This window comes from Anas platyrhynchos, chromosome 22, assembly GCF_047663525.1.
Source record: "Anas platyrhynchos isolate ZD024472 breed Pekin duck chromosome 22, IASCAAS_PekinDuck_T2T, whole genome shotgun sequence".
Taxonomy (NCBI): Eukaryota; Metazoa; Chordata; class Aves; order Anseriformes; family Anatidae; genus Anas; species Anas platyrhynchos.
Genome location: NC_092608.1, coordinates 2275031 through 2291219, shown reverse-complemented (window position 1 = coordinate 2291219; position 16189 = coordinate 2275031). Strand labels below are relative to the sequence as shown.

The 16189-nt window shown below is 41.9% G+C and overlaps 2 protein-coding genes and 1 long non-coding RNA gene across 14 annotated transcripts in view; 1 reads left to right on the top strand and 2 right to left on the bottom strand.

The window, feature by feature from the left end:
- Positions 1 to 12: 12 nt before the first annotated feature.
- Positions 13 to 4500, bottom strand: VAMP3 (vesicle associated membrane protein 3). The gene is made up of 5 exons (XM_038166538.2): positions 4367 to 4500; positions 2877 to 2958; positions 2085 to 2243; positions 1342 to 1393; positions 13 to 582 (listed from the first exon to the last, which is right to left on the bottom strand). Coding segments are annotated over exons 1-5 (315 nt in total). The 5' UTR covers positions 4369 to 4500; the 3' UTR covers positions 13 to 562.
- A 257-nt stretch (positions 4501 to 4757) lies between these two features.
- Positions 4758 to 6311, top strand: LOC139999296 (uncharacterized). Its single transcript, XR_011804696.1, has 2 exons — positions 4758 to 4909; positions 5320 to 6311. It is a non-coding gene; the product is annotated as an uncharacterized lncRNA (long non-coding RNA).
- A 993-nt stretch (positions 6312 to 7304) lies between these two features.
- Positions 7305 to 16189, bottom strand: part of CAMTA1 (calmodulin binding transcription activator 1) — a 323948-nt gene continuing 315063 nt past the window's right edge. For 11 of the 12 annotated variants that reach the window (XM_038166525.2, XM_038166524.2, XM_038166528.2 and 8 more), the window contains one exon: positions 7305 to 9038. In XM_038166525.2, the coding sequence (XP_038022453.2) occupies positions 9006 to 9038 (33 nt within the window). In that variant the 3' untranslated portion in view covers positions 7305 to 9005. Of the gene's footprint in view, positions 9039 to 14041; positions 14067 to 16189 lie in introns of all 12 variants that reach the window. The other variant, XM_038166526.2, reaches the window with a different exon arrangement.

The window sequence follows — 16189 nt, the reverse complement described above, 5'->3', positions numbered from 1 at the left end:
CAGGAGGCGGGAGCGGGTCCAGAGCCACTTTATTGGCGGGGCCGGCGCGCGGCGGGGGCGGAGCCCCGCCTCTCACGTGCCGCCGCACGCGGCCCCCGTGCGCGCGCCAGCCCCGCGGCCACGTGCGGCGCCGCCGCCGCCGCCACCCCCGGGGCGGCTCCGGGCGAGAGCGGGGGCCGGAGGCACTTCGGATAGGGCAGGGGCGAGCCCCTCTGAGATGGCACCGTGCGGGGGCAGGCAGGAGAGGAGGATCGAGGAGAAAAGCCGGCCCCGGCCAGGGAGCTTGGAACCGCTCCCAGCATCGGCCGGGGAAGCTGTGAGAAGCACCGCATCCTCCTCACCTGCTCCGTGCTCCCCGTTTCCCAAGGCACTGTGCGAGTGGCGGGCTGTGCTTGTTAGTATTTGTATTAGGAGTGTCTTAAGGCAACCAGGTAAAGTTAGCATTTCAATAATCAGAATAGGTTTGCTTTAAACAGCAGTAGATGGGCTGAAAACACAGCAGGTTTGAATCAGAGAGGCTGAAGACAGGCACCTTCGGTGGACTGGAATTTCTTCCTGTAACTCATGAAAACGCAGTCCAGACTATAAAAAGAAGAAAAATTGAGTATGGACAGTCTCCTTCAGCCCTCTACCAAAACAGTCTTGTATTTTAAGAATTTAAGATCCTAGAGATAGGTAAAGAGGGATTTAAGAGTTTTCCACGTTTGTTTTCCTGCTTTTAGTTTTCCCATATTCTTGTGCACATTTCTAATCCAGGACTACATTGCCGATGTTTGTTACCATAACAAACAAACAAAAACTGCAGTGTTTGTTACCATATTACAGCACAAACACGAGTTTTGTCCTCTCAAATAGAGTACATACTCTAGAATTCAGAACAGAGGCTGAGCTGTATGCTCCCCAGCTTACTGTTCTGATCCAGCCTTGGTACCATTTCACCTGGCAGTAGCAGAGTCTCTGCTTGAAAGAAGCCTGCCTAGTATGACAGGACCTACTGCACTGAAAAGGATTCATCCAGCAAGAAACTGGGACAGGTGGGACAGTCAAGGGAGGGATATGGTATTTCTCCTGCAATACACAGCTGTAAAAACAAGGGCATTCATAAGCCAGTGGGGTTCTCAGTTTCGCACTGCACAGGTGTTTGAAATTCAGCTACTGGGGCTCTTACAGTGGTCATTTAACCACCCACTGCAAGTCAACAATAATTAAAGTGGTCATTGATATTTTAAGTTTACATATATGCCTTCATCTCAATATCTCAGCCTTCTTTAAGCTTTACTAGTCAGTGAATTAATCCTATTTATTCCAACTCTTACAAATACCCATTTCAGTGAAACTTACCAATAATGATGATGATGATAAAGACAACAACAGCTATCAAAATTGCCCACATCTGTGAAGAAAGTCAGACAACACTTACTATAAGCTGTACAGCAGCATTAACAGGCCTTTAGGGTACAGGAAAGCAGCCTTTGTGAAGTACTTTTGCTTTGTGGGGTAGATTTAACTTTGTAATTAAAACTTTCAGTAAACAGTTTTTAGTTCACCATTATCACTTAGAGATAAACTGTGTAACACAGGCAAATTGGAGTACACCAACAATTTCTTCTCCACTATGCCTCCATCCAGAGCCCATTTCAGGTGACCATAAAAGCAGGAATAACAAACTTCAACATCATTTCTCCTCTTATCCTACACATTTTCCATTGTCCTTGTTGCTCACCAATGAAGACTCCAACCTTTACCAATAGCTACAACTATAGGAGACTGAATGAGCTCTTTCTGCAGTCCAGTGCTTGCTTGCGTATTAACTCAACCTATGCATTTTTCGCCTTTTTATACTCCTGCTCCCCAACACCTCAGGTTATGGTAGTGGTTCCCTGTGGCCATTACCATCTTTGACAGTGTCTTGTATCAAGCAGCATGGCTGGTAATCCAGCTTTTGGTTGCTTTACCTAACCACTGCGGTGTTTTAAAACTAAATGCTGTAACAAGTAACACTGGCTGAAGTCCCTGTTACTTCTGCCATTTGAGATGCTGTTAGTTGTGATACAGAATATTTTAAGTGTACAAGCCATGATTACCTTACAGTTCTTCCACCAATACTTTCTTTTCAGCTTGGCTGCGCTGGTCTCAAACTGGGAAGCTCCTGCTTGCAGTGCATCAGCACGGTCATCCAACTCTGACAGCTTCTGATCTCGTTCCAACACTTTGTCCACATTTACTCTCATGATGTCAACAACCTACATCAGAAGTTATCAGCTTTATCAACTGCAGGTAAAACATGGTGCTCTTAATGTTCTCTAAGGTGTACAAGCTATTGCCTTTTAGGTTATTGAAACAAGACAGACTTAGAAAAGACTCTTGAATTCACCTGCAGCTGGACATTTGAGTGTTAGTACTGCCAGTTGTGCTGGTATTCCCTTGAACCTGGGAAGTAATTCCTAACTAGCTCCAGAAGGAGCTGAGGCGTTTAAATTCAATAGTCAACCATACATCAAAAAAAATCTTGTTGGTAGCCAGGCTGGCTTTTGGCTTACCCCAAAGACTCAACATGTCATATTTGGAGGTGAGCCTTCTTTGCTACTGTAAAGGAGAATCTTTACAGAGAGCAAGCTTTATCTTTGCTTAAGGCAATCCATCAAGCACTGAGTTCACAACTAGCATTTGGACACTGGTACCCACTTACCCACTCCAGCTGGATTATTATTTAAGAAGTTTTCAAGAGTTAAAGTGACAAGTATAATAAAGAAAGCTGAATGATACTAAGCTTCACCAGGTTATATAATGACTCTATAACCACCGACACAAATATCTGTTCTAGTTACCGGTTTCCTAAGGAAAAGGACTACACTGATAACAAACTAAACGTTTACCTCATCCACTTGATGTTGAGTCTGCTGAAGTCGACGATTACTGCCAGCAGCCGCATTTGAGCTTCCAGGAACACTGGCTGACCTGCAGTAAGGAAAGTCATCAGTACTCTGCTTCTCTTTTTACAGATTGCTTTTAAGTTGATATGCATAGAGTATACAAGTTACCCAACACTCCTGAGAACAGGAAACTTTGATCCTTGAAATAAACATAGGGAAGTTTCCTTTTCTATTGGAGAAAGGATGCTTTAGCAGCTGACTATGGGTGTAAGTCACACCGCATGCCAAATCTCCTGCAAATTACTTGGTTTATGTGCTAAAAGACACTAGTGGCTGGCTAACGTAACAGTAGTGTGCTAGTAAAGCACATGACAACTCCAGTAGTGGTTCATGGGGTTCAGATATTCAAGAGGTTGGGCTCAGTGGTATTCCCCCCCTCTCAGCACAAACACTAATCTTCAAAATAGCTTACAAAAATTAAGTACAGAAACTTAATGGTTGTTCTGTTTATGTGCTCTTCTTGTGGTTGCCTGCTTTTCTTTGAAGCAGTTGACATTGAGCAAGAAAAAGCACAAGAAAGAAAAGGCATTCAGCACGTACAACAGTTTACCTCTGGTTAGCTTGAAGCTTATAACCTCAGGTTGTACCTTTTTAACCTGGTACAACATTCCACGTCTTCATAATTGATGCAACAGCTGCTCGTGGTTTCCCAAACCATTTTCACAACTTTAATGACTTATTTATTTATCTTTTAACTATCTGCACTCACGTTGCTTTTCCATGTTTTCAATTTTTCTCCATGACATACGCATACAGTTGAATGTCACCTGATATCCAGCGTACTGGATCTGAATGTTATCGGTCTTTGCACATTTGGACATTGGATTCAAATTTACATTTAAAGGACACAAATATACACAAGCACCCAGCCAGGTAGTCTCTGACAAAACAACTCTCGGGTTTTGGCACTTCAGTCAGCCTTTCATGCTGTTTTAGTGCTGGTCCAAGACTAAACAAACTCAGAAGCAAAACTACTTCCTGAGGCTCCAATCACAACAACCCAGTCACACGAAACCCGCCTCTCATTTCCTCGGCTGCAGAACCAGTGCTTTCCGCGAGGACCCCTGGGGCTGGCAGCACTCCACGCAGCTCCTCGCAGAGCCGAGGGACAGGACGGGACAGGACGGGACAGGCCGGGACAGGATGCCGCACCCCAGCAGGAGGCTGGCAGCCCGCCCGGCCCGCGCACTGCCCAGGTTAGGCCTGGGCTCGGCCCGAAGCGGGGCCGCTCTCAGCAGCCTCCGCCCAAGCGCACCCAGCGGCCTGGGCCAGGCTGGGCCAGGCTGGGCCGGAAAGGCCGCCGCGCCCTGAGCCCGGACCCGCTGCCACCCGCCCCCCGGGCCGCTCCCCACCTCCCCCAGCCGCAGAGGAGCCGCGGAGGGCCCCCGAGGCCCGGCCCGGCCCAGGCCCCGCGCCCCCCGCCCCTCACTCACATCCTGACGGCCGGGACCCAACGGGAACTGCGCGCGGCTCCGGCGGCGTCCGGGAAGTGACGCCACGGGCGGGGCGGAGCCGCTGGGGGGGGCGGGTGCTGACGTCATGCTCGGTGACGTCAAGGTGGCCGTGTGTAGGCCGGGTGCTGACGTCATGCTCGGTGACGTCAGAGCGGCCGTGTGAGGCACCCGGGGGGGTTCAGGCTGGGCGCTGCAGGCAGAGCGGCACCGTGAGGGGGGGGCAGCTGCTGAGGGGCTGCCTCAAGAGCTCGGCCCCCTGCCTGTCAGCGCTGGGGGTGAATTTGGGGAATGCCCTCAGGAGCGCCCCGAGCCCCGCAGTGTCCCTGGGCTCATTCCTGAGACCCCTCTGGGTTCTGGCAGCCCTGCACCTGGCTGGGTTTCCGTTACCGTTCGTCGCAGTCCGTGTGGTGCCGCAGTTCCCATTCGTGGCCGAGGCGCTGATAACACACCGGTGTTTTGGCTGACGCCTGCGCAGCGTCAAGGCCTTGCTGTGTTTCTCAGCAGTGCGTGTGCCTTTTCAAGGTCTCTGTCTGCTGGTGGGAGGTTATGCGTGATTGCCTTTGCATCCTTTCTGTATTTTCCTTTATGTTTGTCTTCTTTTTCCTTCATTTATTATGCTGTTTTTATCTCCGTGCCTTTTTTAATTTATTTTTTTCTCCTCACTATTGCTCTCACAATTCTCTTCCTCTGGGAGGAGGGGGGAGGGAGGGGAATGAGCAGTGGGTGGGTGTTTAATTTCTGTCTACCTAACACAACACCAAAGGAGAACCCGGGAATTAATAAGCAGGACTGCAATACTGGACTTCAGGAGCAGACTTTGGCCTTTTCAGGGACCTACCTACTTGGAGGAATCCCATGGGTTAGGGCTCTAGAAGGCTGGTGTGTGGGTATCCAGGAGAACTGGTTAATATTCAAGCATTGCTTCCTTCAAGCTCAAGATCAGTGCATCCCTATGAGCGAGAAGCCAAGCAAATCCCTGAAAGGTGATGGAACAGCTCATCCTGGACATCCTGGATTAAAAGATAGAGTGCTACTTGCAAGCAGCTTAAAAACACATTCTAGAAGAAGAAACATTTTCAAGGTTATTTACAGTGGCTAAAGGAATATGTCACCCTTTAAAACTAGAACAGAAGAGACTTTTAAAAAAAGGCACACACTTTGTATGGGGAAATTTTCTTTGTTTTTAATTTACAGCAGAAAGAATATAAAGCATTCAGAAAACATTTTCCATATTTTAAGGGCAATTCAAAACATTTTGCATGGTTCCAGCAGCTGAGTTCTTCAACAGATCCATTGATTCAGTGATGCTTTACATGCACGGTTACAAAAATAAAACTTACAAAAGAGAAGACATCTATACTAGTTTTACATGCAAGTCTTGGGGACCCCCCGTTGGGCACCAGCTATTGTGTGGAACTGCCATAAGCGTGCATCCAGAGAGGGGGTTCATGTTATATTTTGTATTTCTTTCACACAGTATTACTGCTGTTAAGTGTGTTTCACAAAGGAGCAATTCCATTATCAGAAGACAGAAGATTTGGCTCCTGGCACTTGGGAATTTGAGTTTTCCCGGGAAGCTGCACTTATCTTCTGTGAAAACACAAGTTCCACAATCAAGAAAAGGGTGAGCAAAATCACTTCACTTCGTTGGGAGTCTTTTCAACTCCCCAGTGATACACTGAAGGGTTATGACCCGACACAAGAAAGCACTTAGAAGCTGTACTTACCTTCAAGCATGCAAGTATTTCTGTTGACCATATGGAATTGCTTGCATGCCTAACAGCAAGTACATGCTTAAACATTTGGCTGAAGCAGAATCTAGGTTAGTAGATACACCACCAGGCCCATGGATCTGGAAGAGTTAATTTGAAATAGCTCTGTATATTACTGAGTTGTTTTTATAAATATAGGGAATTAAAATATTTCCACTGAGGTCACTACTCTTGCTAGGAAAAAGATCAATTCTATATCGTCACATATTGGTTAATGGGAGCAACATTTCTGTTTCAGAATGTCAGAGTTATTCCAGTATTAATACAGAGCATTTCTTGTTCATCCCAAAGGAGATTCTTCTTGATTTCTATTTTTGTGTGTGAGGAAAATTTAACATTTAAAGTCCTAAATCCATACAATAAATTGAGTCTATAAGGCTGTCCACAGACACAGTGTGAGAGCCTGACCATTCTTTTTTACTTTTTTTTTTTTTTTTAAATTGAATCAGGTCATAAAGCAGCAGTTCAGAAATGTACAAGAGAATGAGCTATAGCACATCTACTGTAATTCAATGCTGGCAGTGAAAAGAAGTAATTAAAAACAGGTACAATTATAGAAAAGGCACCAAGAGCACTGACCCCAGTTTTTTTTTTTTTTGCCACAATCTTTTTTTTTTTTTTTTTTTTTTTACTCTTCTTCTAAAGACACCAGTTTAAAAGTTTCTTACGTGTGAATATTTTTAGGCTTCACAACAAGCCTTGTGTTTAAACATTGCAGTTGGTGGCCGGGATCGAGCAAGAACAACTATTCCAAAACTAACAACCTCAAATTTACACCAGTCCATTCAGAAAATTTACACTGCCACTAGCAAACCAAACACAAAGGAACAGTTTCTGATCTCAGACACATGTACATAATCCACCAGGAGTTACTTCCCTTACATTCCTGTGTAATCAAGATCAGAACCTTGTTCCTATCGTTGAGAATTTCTGACAGTTTTAAGTTAGTACTTTAATGAAAAAAAATTAATTTCTTTGGCTCCTCACTATGTGGAAATAGCAATATACCATGACACCCCTACAAGATCAGTTTGCATCTTTTTTTAAATTTTTTTTTTGATTTTTTTTTGTGCAATTTTTATTACATTTTCTGACTTCCAGCAGGAGATATGAAAATGTGAAACATATTTTCTACTTTCATACTATTTCTTTTTTTTTTTTTGTTTTTCATTTTATGTTCATTCTAAGTGTTCTTTATTGGAGTGAGTGTATGGTGTTAAGCTAGATACGCTTTTTTGTACTCTTATGATTATCTGCTTTGCAAAAGTAACTTAATTTTCTTAAGCAATATTAGCATTCACATTACTTGGCACCATTGGCAAAAAAAAAAAAGGGGGCGGGAAGGAGGAAGAAGGAAGGAATAAATAAATGAAATTCAACCAAACCAAACTCCTGGTAGCCAAAATCAAATGTAAACATATCTTTTTTTTTTTCTTTCTTTTTTTTTTTTTTTTTAAAGTAATGTTGCTCTGCCTTTTTTTTCCTAAGTCTAAATACAGTAGCTCTTTTTTGCCATTTAGTCATGCTTTAGCAAAAATGTTCTTCTAAAGAACATTTAAAATAAAGTTTCTTATAGTGAAATAAAGTTTTTGTTTCATTTTACAGACCATAGCCACTAATGCTTTGCTTTTGTTCATTTCTTTTTCTTGAGTTCATGCACATATCTCTGTTTTAATATATACAATATGTACAAACAATACATCCACACTCTTCTCGTTCATTCAGACAAAACTATACAAATAATAATTTTATCTTGCCAAGTTATTGACCCTTTATGAATAAAATATTTAGTAATTAATCAATATATTCCCTTTCAAATATTTTGTCATTTTCCATTTCTACCTTCTATATATACAGAAACTGCCCAGATTTGATGAAATAGCCAAAATAAGAAATTTACTGGCCAGAATGCAGCACCACTCTGATCTTTAGGTGGTATAAAATGTCCAGGCAACATATGTATGTGACTCTGCAAAATGACAAGAGGTTTGACAGTTACTTAAGATAAAAAGCTACACGTCTTACAAATTATTTTAAGAACTTAAAATAATAGCACATGAAAGTAAGGCTAGAAAATAAAGTGCTGAATATGAGAGAAAGTACATGACAATTGATATGTTTTTGCAGGTTCTAGTAAAAAAATACGAAAAAGAAACTTTTTAAAACTTGCTTAAGTTACTCTCTCTGTTTCTCATGCATTACCCGTTTATCTCATATACCAACCCCTTCTGTAAGTTCCCACGGGATGTATTAAAAACCTGCAGATTTAAAAAGTTGCATTAAGTGTGCTGTAGAGATTTAAAAGAAACACAAAGGACAGAAGAGCGAAGGAAATGAGGATGCATGGACCCAATAAAGATGTACTGATCTAAGCCCCTCCACTGAGACTCTCAAAGCTTCAGTTTCTTGGAGATGACTGACAAGTGCAGGAACAACATTCTTGTGTTGCTTGTGCATTCCCACCTTTTCTTAACAATATTTTTGGTATAATATTTGTACAGTTCCACATGTTGTTCAATACAGCCCTATATGAAAAGGATAAATAATCGCTTCTTCCGTCTTGGAGAATGAAGCAACTCACAAATTCTTCCTGGTGTCTCTTTTTTTTTTTTTCCTATGATCCAACAGAAGATTGAGTTCCAAGATGTCTTGCTGAACAAATTAAAAGTTGTCCATGAAAGTGCAAATGCAATGACCAAAACATTACTGTTAAAATCCTGCAGATGGTATTTCCAGAACTGCAGTGGGTATTTTTGTTGTTGTTGTTGCATGTCTCTGCTAAAAACAGAAAATGAAAACAGTCTGAAAAGCAATGTCACATTGCTACGGGATGCTGCTGTGTGTCTTCAAGTTCCTTGGCCTTTTTCAATTCTTTCACTCTGAAAAAAACAAAGAGGAGCCACATAACATGTCTATTCCAAAACTTTTTCAAGATAGAAAAATAAAAATGATTCCTCCCTTTAACCTCCAGTGTAGAAGAGCCACCTCCCAGAGAAATGACAGGAAGGTACTATGCTCCTGACACTGTAAACAGTTGGAAGCGCATGAGGGAACAGTAGAAATCTGTTTTTACAATGGTGGTATTGTTCTATTTAAGTGCCCTTTTTTTTTTTTTTTTTCCTTTCTTATCATTAACTTTCTTATCATTAACTGATTTTGTAGTTGCCTGCTATTGCAGCTGTTATGGCAAAGTGGCTTTTCAGTGTTAACTTCTTTTCTCTGTGAACCACTGAATCACGGGACAATTTCATGTTATGCCTGGCACAGTGGGGGAAAAAAATCAATCAAACTTAGAGGGGAAGCCTGATGTTAATAGGTACAGAATTTCATGTAAATGAGTGTTTATATGTGAACAAAATCATCTGGTAGGGTGCAAAGAAAGATTACTTATTCTAGCTTCTGTTCACTGTAGTCTCTAATACGTTGGTAGTGGTAGCAGATACATGTTTTTTCACAGCCAGTAGTAGAGGACATTGCATGCCAAAGAAGACAAACAAAGTGGAAGGGTTACTCTCCCTTGATGGGGCCTGATACTTCATTCTCCACCCTTTAAAATGCATGCAATACATTACCTCCCTCTAGCACTTGCCTGTGTAAGAACTAAATCATCACTGAAAGCTGAAATAGTCAAAAAGCAAATTAAAAAGACGAATAGAAGTGGATAACTTCAGTCCCATCAAATAAAGTAGGATTCTGCATTGGTGCTGGCATCGCAGTAATTCTCTGCTCAGGCTGACAAACTGGCTGCATATCAGTGAAGGCTGCCTGCAGAGGAGCCAAACCAAATCCAAAGGGGCTTCCCTCTGCTGCCCCTAAACCTGAAGGCAGTTGCCCAACTGAACCTGGGCAACCTGGCTCTGCCTCATTCTGCAGGGTGCTCCTTTCCATGGTGCAAGACCTCTGCCACCTGCCTGCTTCCACATGCCTTTCCTCCTTTACTGCAAGGGGAGACCCACCCTAAAAGGAGTAGAAGACAGCTAAAGTTAAGATGATTTAGCTGAGTATGTACATACCCAATTACTCTAGCTAAAACTTAAAAGGACAAGTAACAAAGGCATGGTGCAAAGAATCATGTCAGAGCTGCAAACCTATGAAACAGAATCCAACTAAAATTGATTTAATTTAACAAAATCTAAGCAAATATAATTTAGATACTGAGATGTCAAAAGAGCTAAGCAGCATGAATGTCAGTTTGTAGCCTTTTTAGGTACTCATACATTATCTTTTGTGTCTTTCACCAGCTTGGTAATACAAAAACATGATGAAGGCTATAATCTGACCCCCTAGATTTGGCCTATAAATATACCTCCACTATTTTTTAAATTTATTTTTCTGCATGTACAGTTAAACATATTCAGGAGAAGCTGGTTGTTTTTAACTCCCTGGTATAGATCACTCAAAGCTCTAGTACTCATAGGCACTATGTTAACGTGTGAAACTGGGGGAAACTGGAGTCAATGAAGAAATCATGCTGACCAATGCAAGTAAGGTCAGACCTTTGCTGCTTACCTCAAACTACTGGAGAATATCATGTCTGGAAAGGTAGAGGGTTCTGCCAGTCTAAATGCACATGCCATTTTCAGAGCCTGAAGACGTATCTTTAAGAGGCTATGGCACTCTTCTGAAATCCAAGTCAGGCAGAGAGAACGTCTCAATGCAGCTCCCTCAGATGCCAGGAAGCACTCTGATCTTCAGGCTGAGGAAAGGGCAAGGCAGCAAGCAGTAACACCAGTTCTGATTTCCTATTTGGGTACTGCTGTGCCAAGCCAAAATTCCTAATACAATTTTATAGTGAAATTTTCTGAAAAATTCTGGCCTTATGCAAGGTACTATATAAAAGACCCCGCTGACATGAGGGGAGTGAGCACTTTGGTGTCAAACAAAAGACAACGACCCTGTTTGCTCCTAGTGTGTTAGGACGTCTTATGGCGTTACCTGCTTAACTCCACATCATCCTTTAATTAAAGGAAACATGAGGGCTGTTGCAGTGAACTGAAAATGCTCGCAAATGACAAATTGATCATTTTTAGTATATTTAGTTTTCTTTTTTTGTAACAGAAGTCTATCTTGAAGTTATTAATGTTTCCGTTACTGCACCACTTAGAAGCAGTTGACCAAAATAATTGCTGTGCTAGAAAAATGTATGCATCTGTGCAGTAAATTATTTTTAATGTTTAGATTATATACATGTTCAAGATACCATCCATTAATGCATGATTTGCAGTGCAACTTCCAAGTGTTTTCTGTTGCACTTCAGTACCACAATGTAAAATTAAACTGTTAGTGTAGATCTTACTGAGAACATGCACATTATTTAAGCTGGTGGCTCTTTCACCAAGACATGCTATACCTTAGTTTAGCACTTCAACATGCAAAGTCTATGCTAACAAAGCACTTTTGCAGGAAGAACGCAAGACATGCTTTGCTGCGAACTTCAACCTACAGCATGCAATATCTGTACTGGTGCAGACCTATTCAATCTGTTTAACTGGAACAGAACATACATGCCAATGCAAGTTAATTACTATACCACTCAACAAACATTTGCACTAGTACAGATCTATTGAGAAATATGCAATGCTTTCCTTGGTCAAATGTGTTTTACATTGGTTTGCAGATTTTCAGGCTTATAAAAATTTTGCAAGTGCAATAATAATTACTGCTTAAAAAACAAACAAACAAACAAAACATACTAGTAACCTTACTGTACAGCCTTTGAAAATCTGTCATGGGTACCATTACTGAAAGATGCTGCTTACTATATAATGGCTTGAAACAAACCATATATTCCAGAGCATTTATAATCCTATGCTTCAAGATGATGATCATCCAAACTTACAAAGTTACCACATTTGCTTTTATTAAACCAACCTGTGTTTAGTATACATAATTGGGCAGTTGTTACATTAAAAGTGGGAGTGCAGGTAGGTATAGGAATCATTTATTTGTATAGTGTACTGCACAGTAGGTAGTAAGACCCACAGCCTACAGCTGTGTATCTCTCATCCTCGCTCTGAAGAGCAAGGTCCAGGGAAGCCCTGGGCTGGCACCAAGAAGCCAGAGAAGGTGGTCTCCTCTCTCCTGGGAGCAGGCTAAAAGGCAGCCCTGCTCTGCAGCATAGCACGGACAGAGTGGAACTGAAGCAACTCTAACTGCTACCAATAACTGAGCAAATTCATGGGCAGAGTGACACCTGGAAAGCACTGAAGTACTGTGAATGCCTTGCTTCTTTCCCAAACCAGGGCTATATATGAAGTGCCAGAACCAGAGCATGCATTAAGCTGTATACCAGATTAATGTAATTTATTTATCATTTTAAATAACTGTATTCTTAAACAAGACACTGAATTGTTATACCAAGAGAACTTAAAGCTAATTGTTTTCAACCAATTAATTCTTTATGGGAGTGTCTATGCTGTAACTCTTCCTGCGTCTTAACACAAATTTTTAGTCCTCATTTAGCACTTCATTTTTCTTTTTGAGAAAGTTCCTTGTTCAGCGGTACATTGATTTGATTTCATTACTGCAATGTAAAGTTGTCAACATGACTGTGGAGTTGGTATCCCCTCTTTGCTAACCCTTTGTGTAATAAAGCCCCTAGAATTCCAAATGCAGTTAAAAAGTAATTTGGCCAGGGAAAAACTCTGGACAGATCAGGACCCTTGAAAATAGAAATCTACTGAGTGAGTGCTGCTAGGACAGCATTTAAGTGAACGGTATAGCACTGCCTTTGTGCTAGAAGACAATCTACCTTGGTTGCTCTTTTTCCACTCTCAAAATTCAGACAGGGGAGAAGGGCCAAAGTGTAGCATCCATAATTAGAAGCATTAATAAACTACTCTAGGTGGAAGCACACTAACAGATTCCATAGAAGAGTACAGGCTATTGCAGCAGAGAAGGATGATGTTCCAGTTCAGTTTGGTAGACAAACAGTGGGACTTCTTTGTTTTAATAACAGAAAACCAAGAGCTGAGAGCACATCATACCAGCAGGCCATGTGCTATGGATGGTATACAAATCTTGCTAGATATCTACAGGCACCAGTGTGCTGGTTTAGATCACTTCTGAAAGCACTTCCAATTACATGGGGACTGGAGGTGAAGACAGTTCAAGTGATAACATGGCTGCAATCAAGAGCACACCAGGAAAGGTATCAGGCTATGTCTGTTGCAACACTCCAAACAAGAAGCACCATCCTACTTCAATAGCTACTGAAACCATGCACAGAATTACAAGGACTCTAAGTCTGCTTTTGCACTGATGAAGCCTTCAGCAAAAACCTCCTCAAATAACATTTCCCCTAGATGGTAAACACTTTTTAAGTACAAGGTCATTCCCTCAGCAATTGCTGAAGAGCAGATGGACGGAAAAAGCACGTGCAATAGAGATGATCACTGCTAAGGTATCTGAATTACGGCCACAGTACTGACTCACGAAAAGAAGATGGTTTCACCTATGAGCTTCCAACCCTGACACTCAGGGGCTATGTTCCAGTTCCCAGATTGCTCCAGCCAGACAAAGCTTCTGCCCTTTGAACTGTGTTACTTACTTGGACACCATACCAGGAGGTTGCATCATTATGTGCTGAAGCAATGTAGAAAGCAACAGCCCCAGAAGCGAGCAGCAACTTCTCTCCCCACCCACCCTCCCCGAGTCTTGTATGGGAGTGTGTCAGCAAATGAATTAGGCCTACTTAGAAAGAATTCCAGCAAATGGGTTCATGGGTAAAGCATAACACAAAGCTGCTTCATCAAATTTACTCCATAATGCCCAGCCAGGAAAATGTTTAATGAATCTGTGTTTTATAGCAGTAAGTTCTGGCAATGCTGATCAGTTTAACAGACAGGGTGCAGGAGCCAGAGATGTCTTTCTGGTGAGTTACCTGTTGCTCTGAGAGCTGAAATAGCCTGTGGGACATTTAAGAAAAGGGAGCTCTTGCCTTTTTCCAGATATCTCATTTGGGTTGCAAAACAAAAAAGACAGAAAGGCCCAATAAGAATGACACCCCAGAGCATGCGGTCTGCAATTTAACACACACATTTGAGCTCCAAACACATTCACCCCCTGCAAGAGGTAAATGAAAGAAGAAATTACTTTGAAAAATTTTGTTGCATGTAGTGTTGCATATCCCAGTACTTTTTTTCACATTGTCCTAAACTTGAACAAATGGGACTTTTCAATCCCTTATAACATTCCCCCATTCTCATTTAGACGCATAAAAACCTAGATACTTAAATGAAATTGCTGCTGCATAGCATATATTAAAAATATACTAAAAAAATAGAAGTCCTAGTTGCACAGGAGTAGGAAGGGGTTCAATGCTGAAATGCCAAGAAAGGGAAGGTTATGCAGACAACAACAAAATATAGGAAATGTTGTTTACTCAGGTAGAAAATAAAGTTATACTTACCAGAGAAAATGAATTCAGGTGTTACGTGCACACTCCCCACACTGGAGAGCAGCATTTAATCAAATAAGAAATGAGGTAGGGGGAAGGGGAATCTACTTGTAAACGAAAGATGCCATAAATGAATACATTCCTTTTTACTTATCATCGATAACAACTGCACCTGTTCTGCCCCAGAGAGAACTTAAGCTTTGCTGCAGGCAGGAAGTGATCAGCCACCAGTGCGAAGAGACTTGCTCCTTGCGCTCTGCTCTAGATCACCTGCCTACCGAGAGGCAAAAGGGGTAGCAGCTCAAGCAGACATATTCCTGTTCACATGCTGATTCTGGACTACAGACAAAGGTCTCTTTCACAGGAAGCTATGATTGAAACCGTTTTCCTGATTCATGCTTCTTCAGTGATGTGCATTAGAGGTGAATCCAGATGCCTGCATTACTGGCTGGGTCCTACTGTAAGAATGTACAGAATGACAAACCACTGCCTTAAAAATAAAACACTGACCTACTGGAAAAGGGAGAATATTAGCAGTATATTTTATTTGTACCTATGTACACGAATACATTTGCCTGCAGCATATTCTTGTATTATTAAATATCAACTGAATGCTGTTCCCATAAGCTCCTCGCTTCACCAACAGAGGAGTATGAGAAAATTTGACACATACTACCACAGGATATCAAGGATTGCTCTTACAGCATTTTATCTGTAAAACAGAACTCATTACTGTGTTTTCTTTGGAAGAGCCCTCAGTGCTAGAAACCGCCACTGCAGACAATGCTAATAAAGCTAAGGACAGATCACTAGAACACACATAGGAATAGTTTTTTGCTTATACTTGTTTTTCTTGCCATTGGCTAAAAGAAATTTTAATCCAGTCAATTTTTCTCACAGATTCTACTTCTACCAAAACTTTCAACAGCCGTTCTAACAGCTGAATGTTACTGTACACAAAACCTGAGACAACAGTGTGAAGCCACATACAATTCAAAGAACAACATAACTGAAGTTCTGGGCTTCTTTCAGATCATCTACCCTAGCCATTAAGCCTTCTCCTGGGAGTGGCAACTCCCTGATTTCCTGAGGTATCCCACATCATTTGCCATTCAAAGCAAAACTTGCATATACTACTAAATCTTCAGAATCTGTAAATCTGCTTTCTGGTAATTTTTGATTTGCTTTTACAAACATGAAGTCTTAAGGTGCAACAACTAATTGTCCAATACTGGTGACTGGCCTGCCAAAGGGACCTTGAGCTGAGTCACCATGCCCACAGAGCATGCCCTTGGGATGGCTTTCCCTGGCTTTGCTCATGCCCAGGGAATTGGGTGCTAGCTGTGTACCTGCACCCTGTTCTTGCTTCTTCAGTTCTATCTGGGTGCTCAGTCTCCCTGTAGAGCACCCAATACAAGACAGCAGCTACACTGCTGTTTTCCATCCCATACATGTGAACTAACAGAAGACTGAAACACATCACGTAGTGTTGATATGTATTCACAGAATATTCACTATTGTCCACCAACCATTCACTTAACTAGCAAGCTTTCAAAATGCACGTACTGAGGTCTCACATATGGACCGCTCTTCACAGTCTCCTGTACTAGGTGCACTGACCACGTAACACGA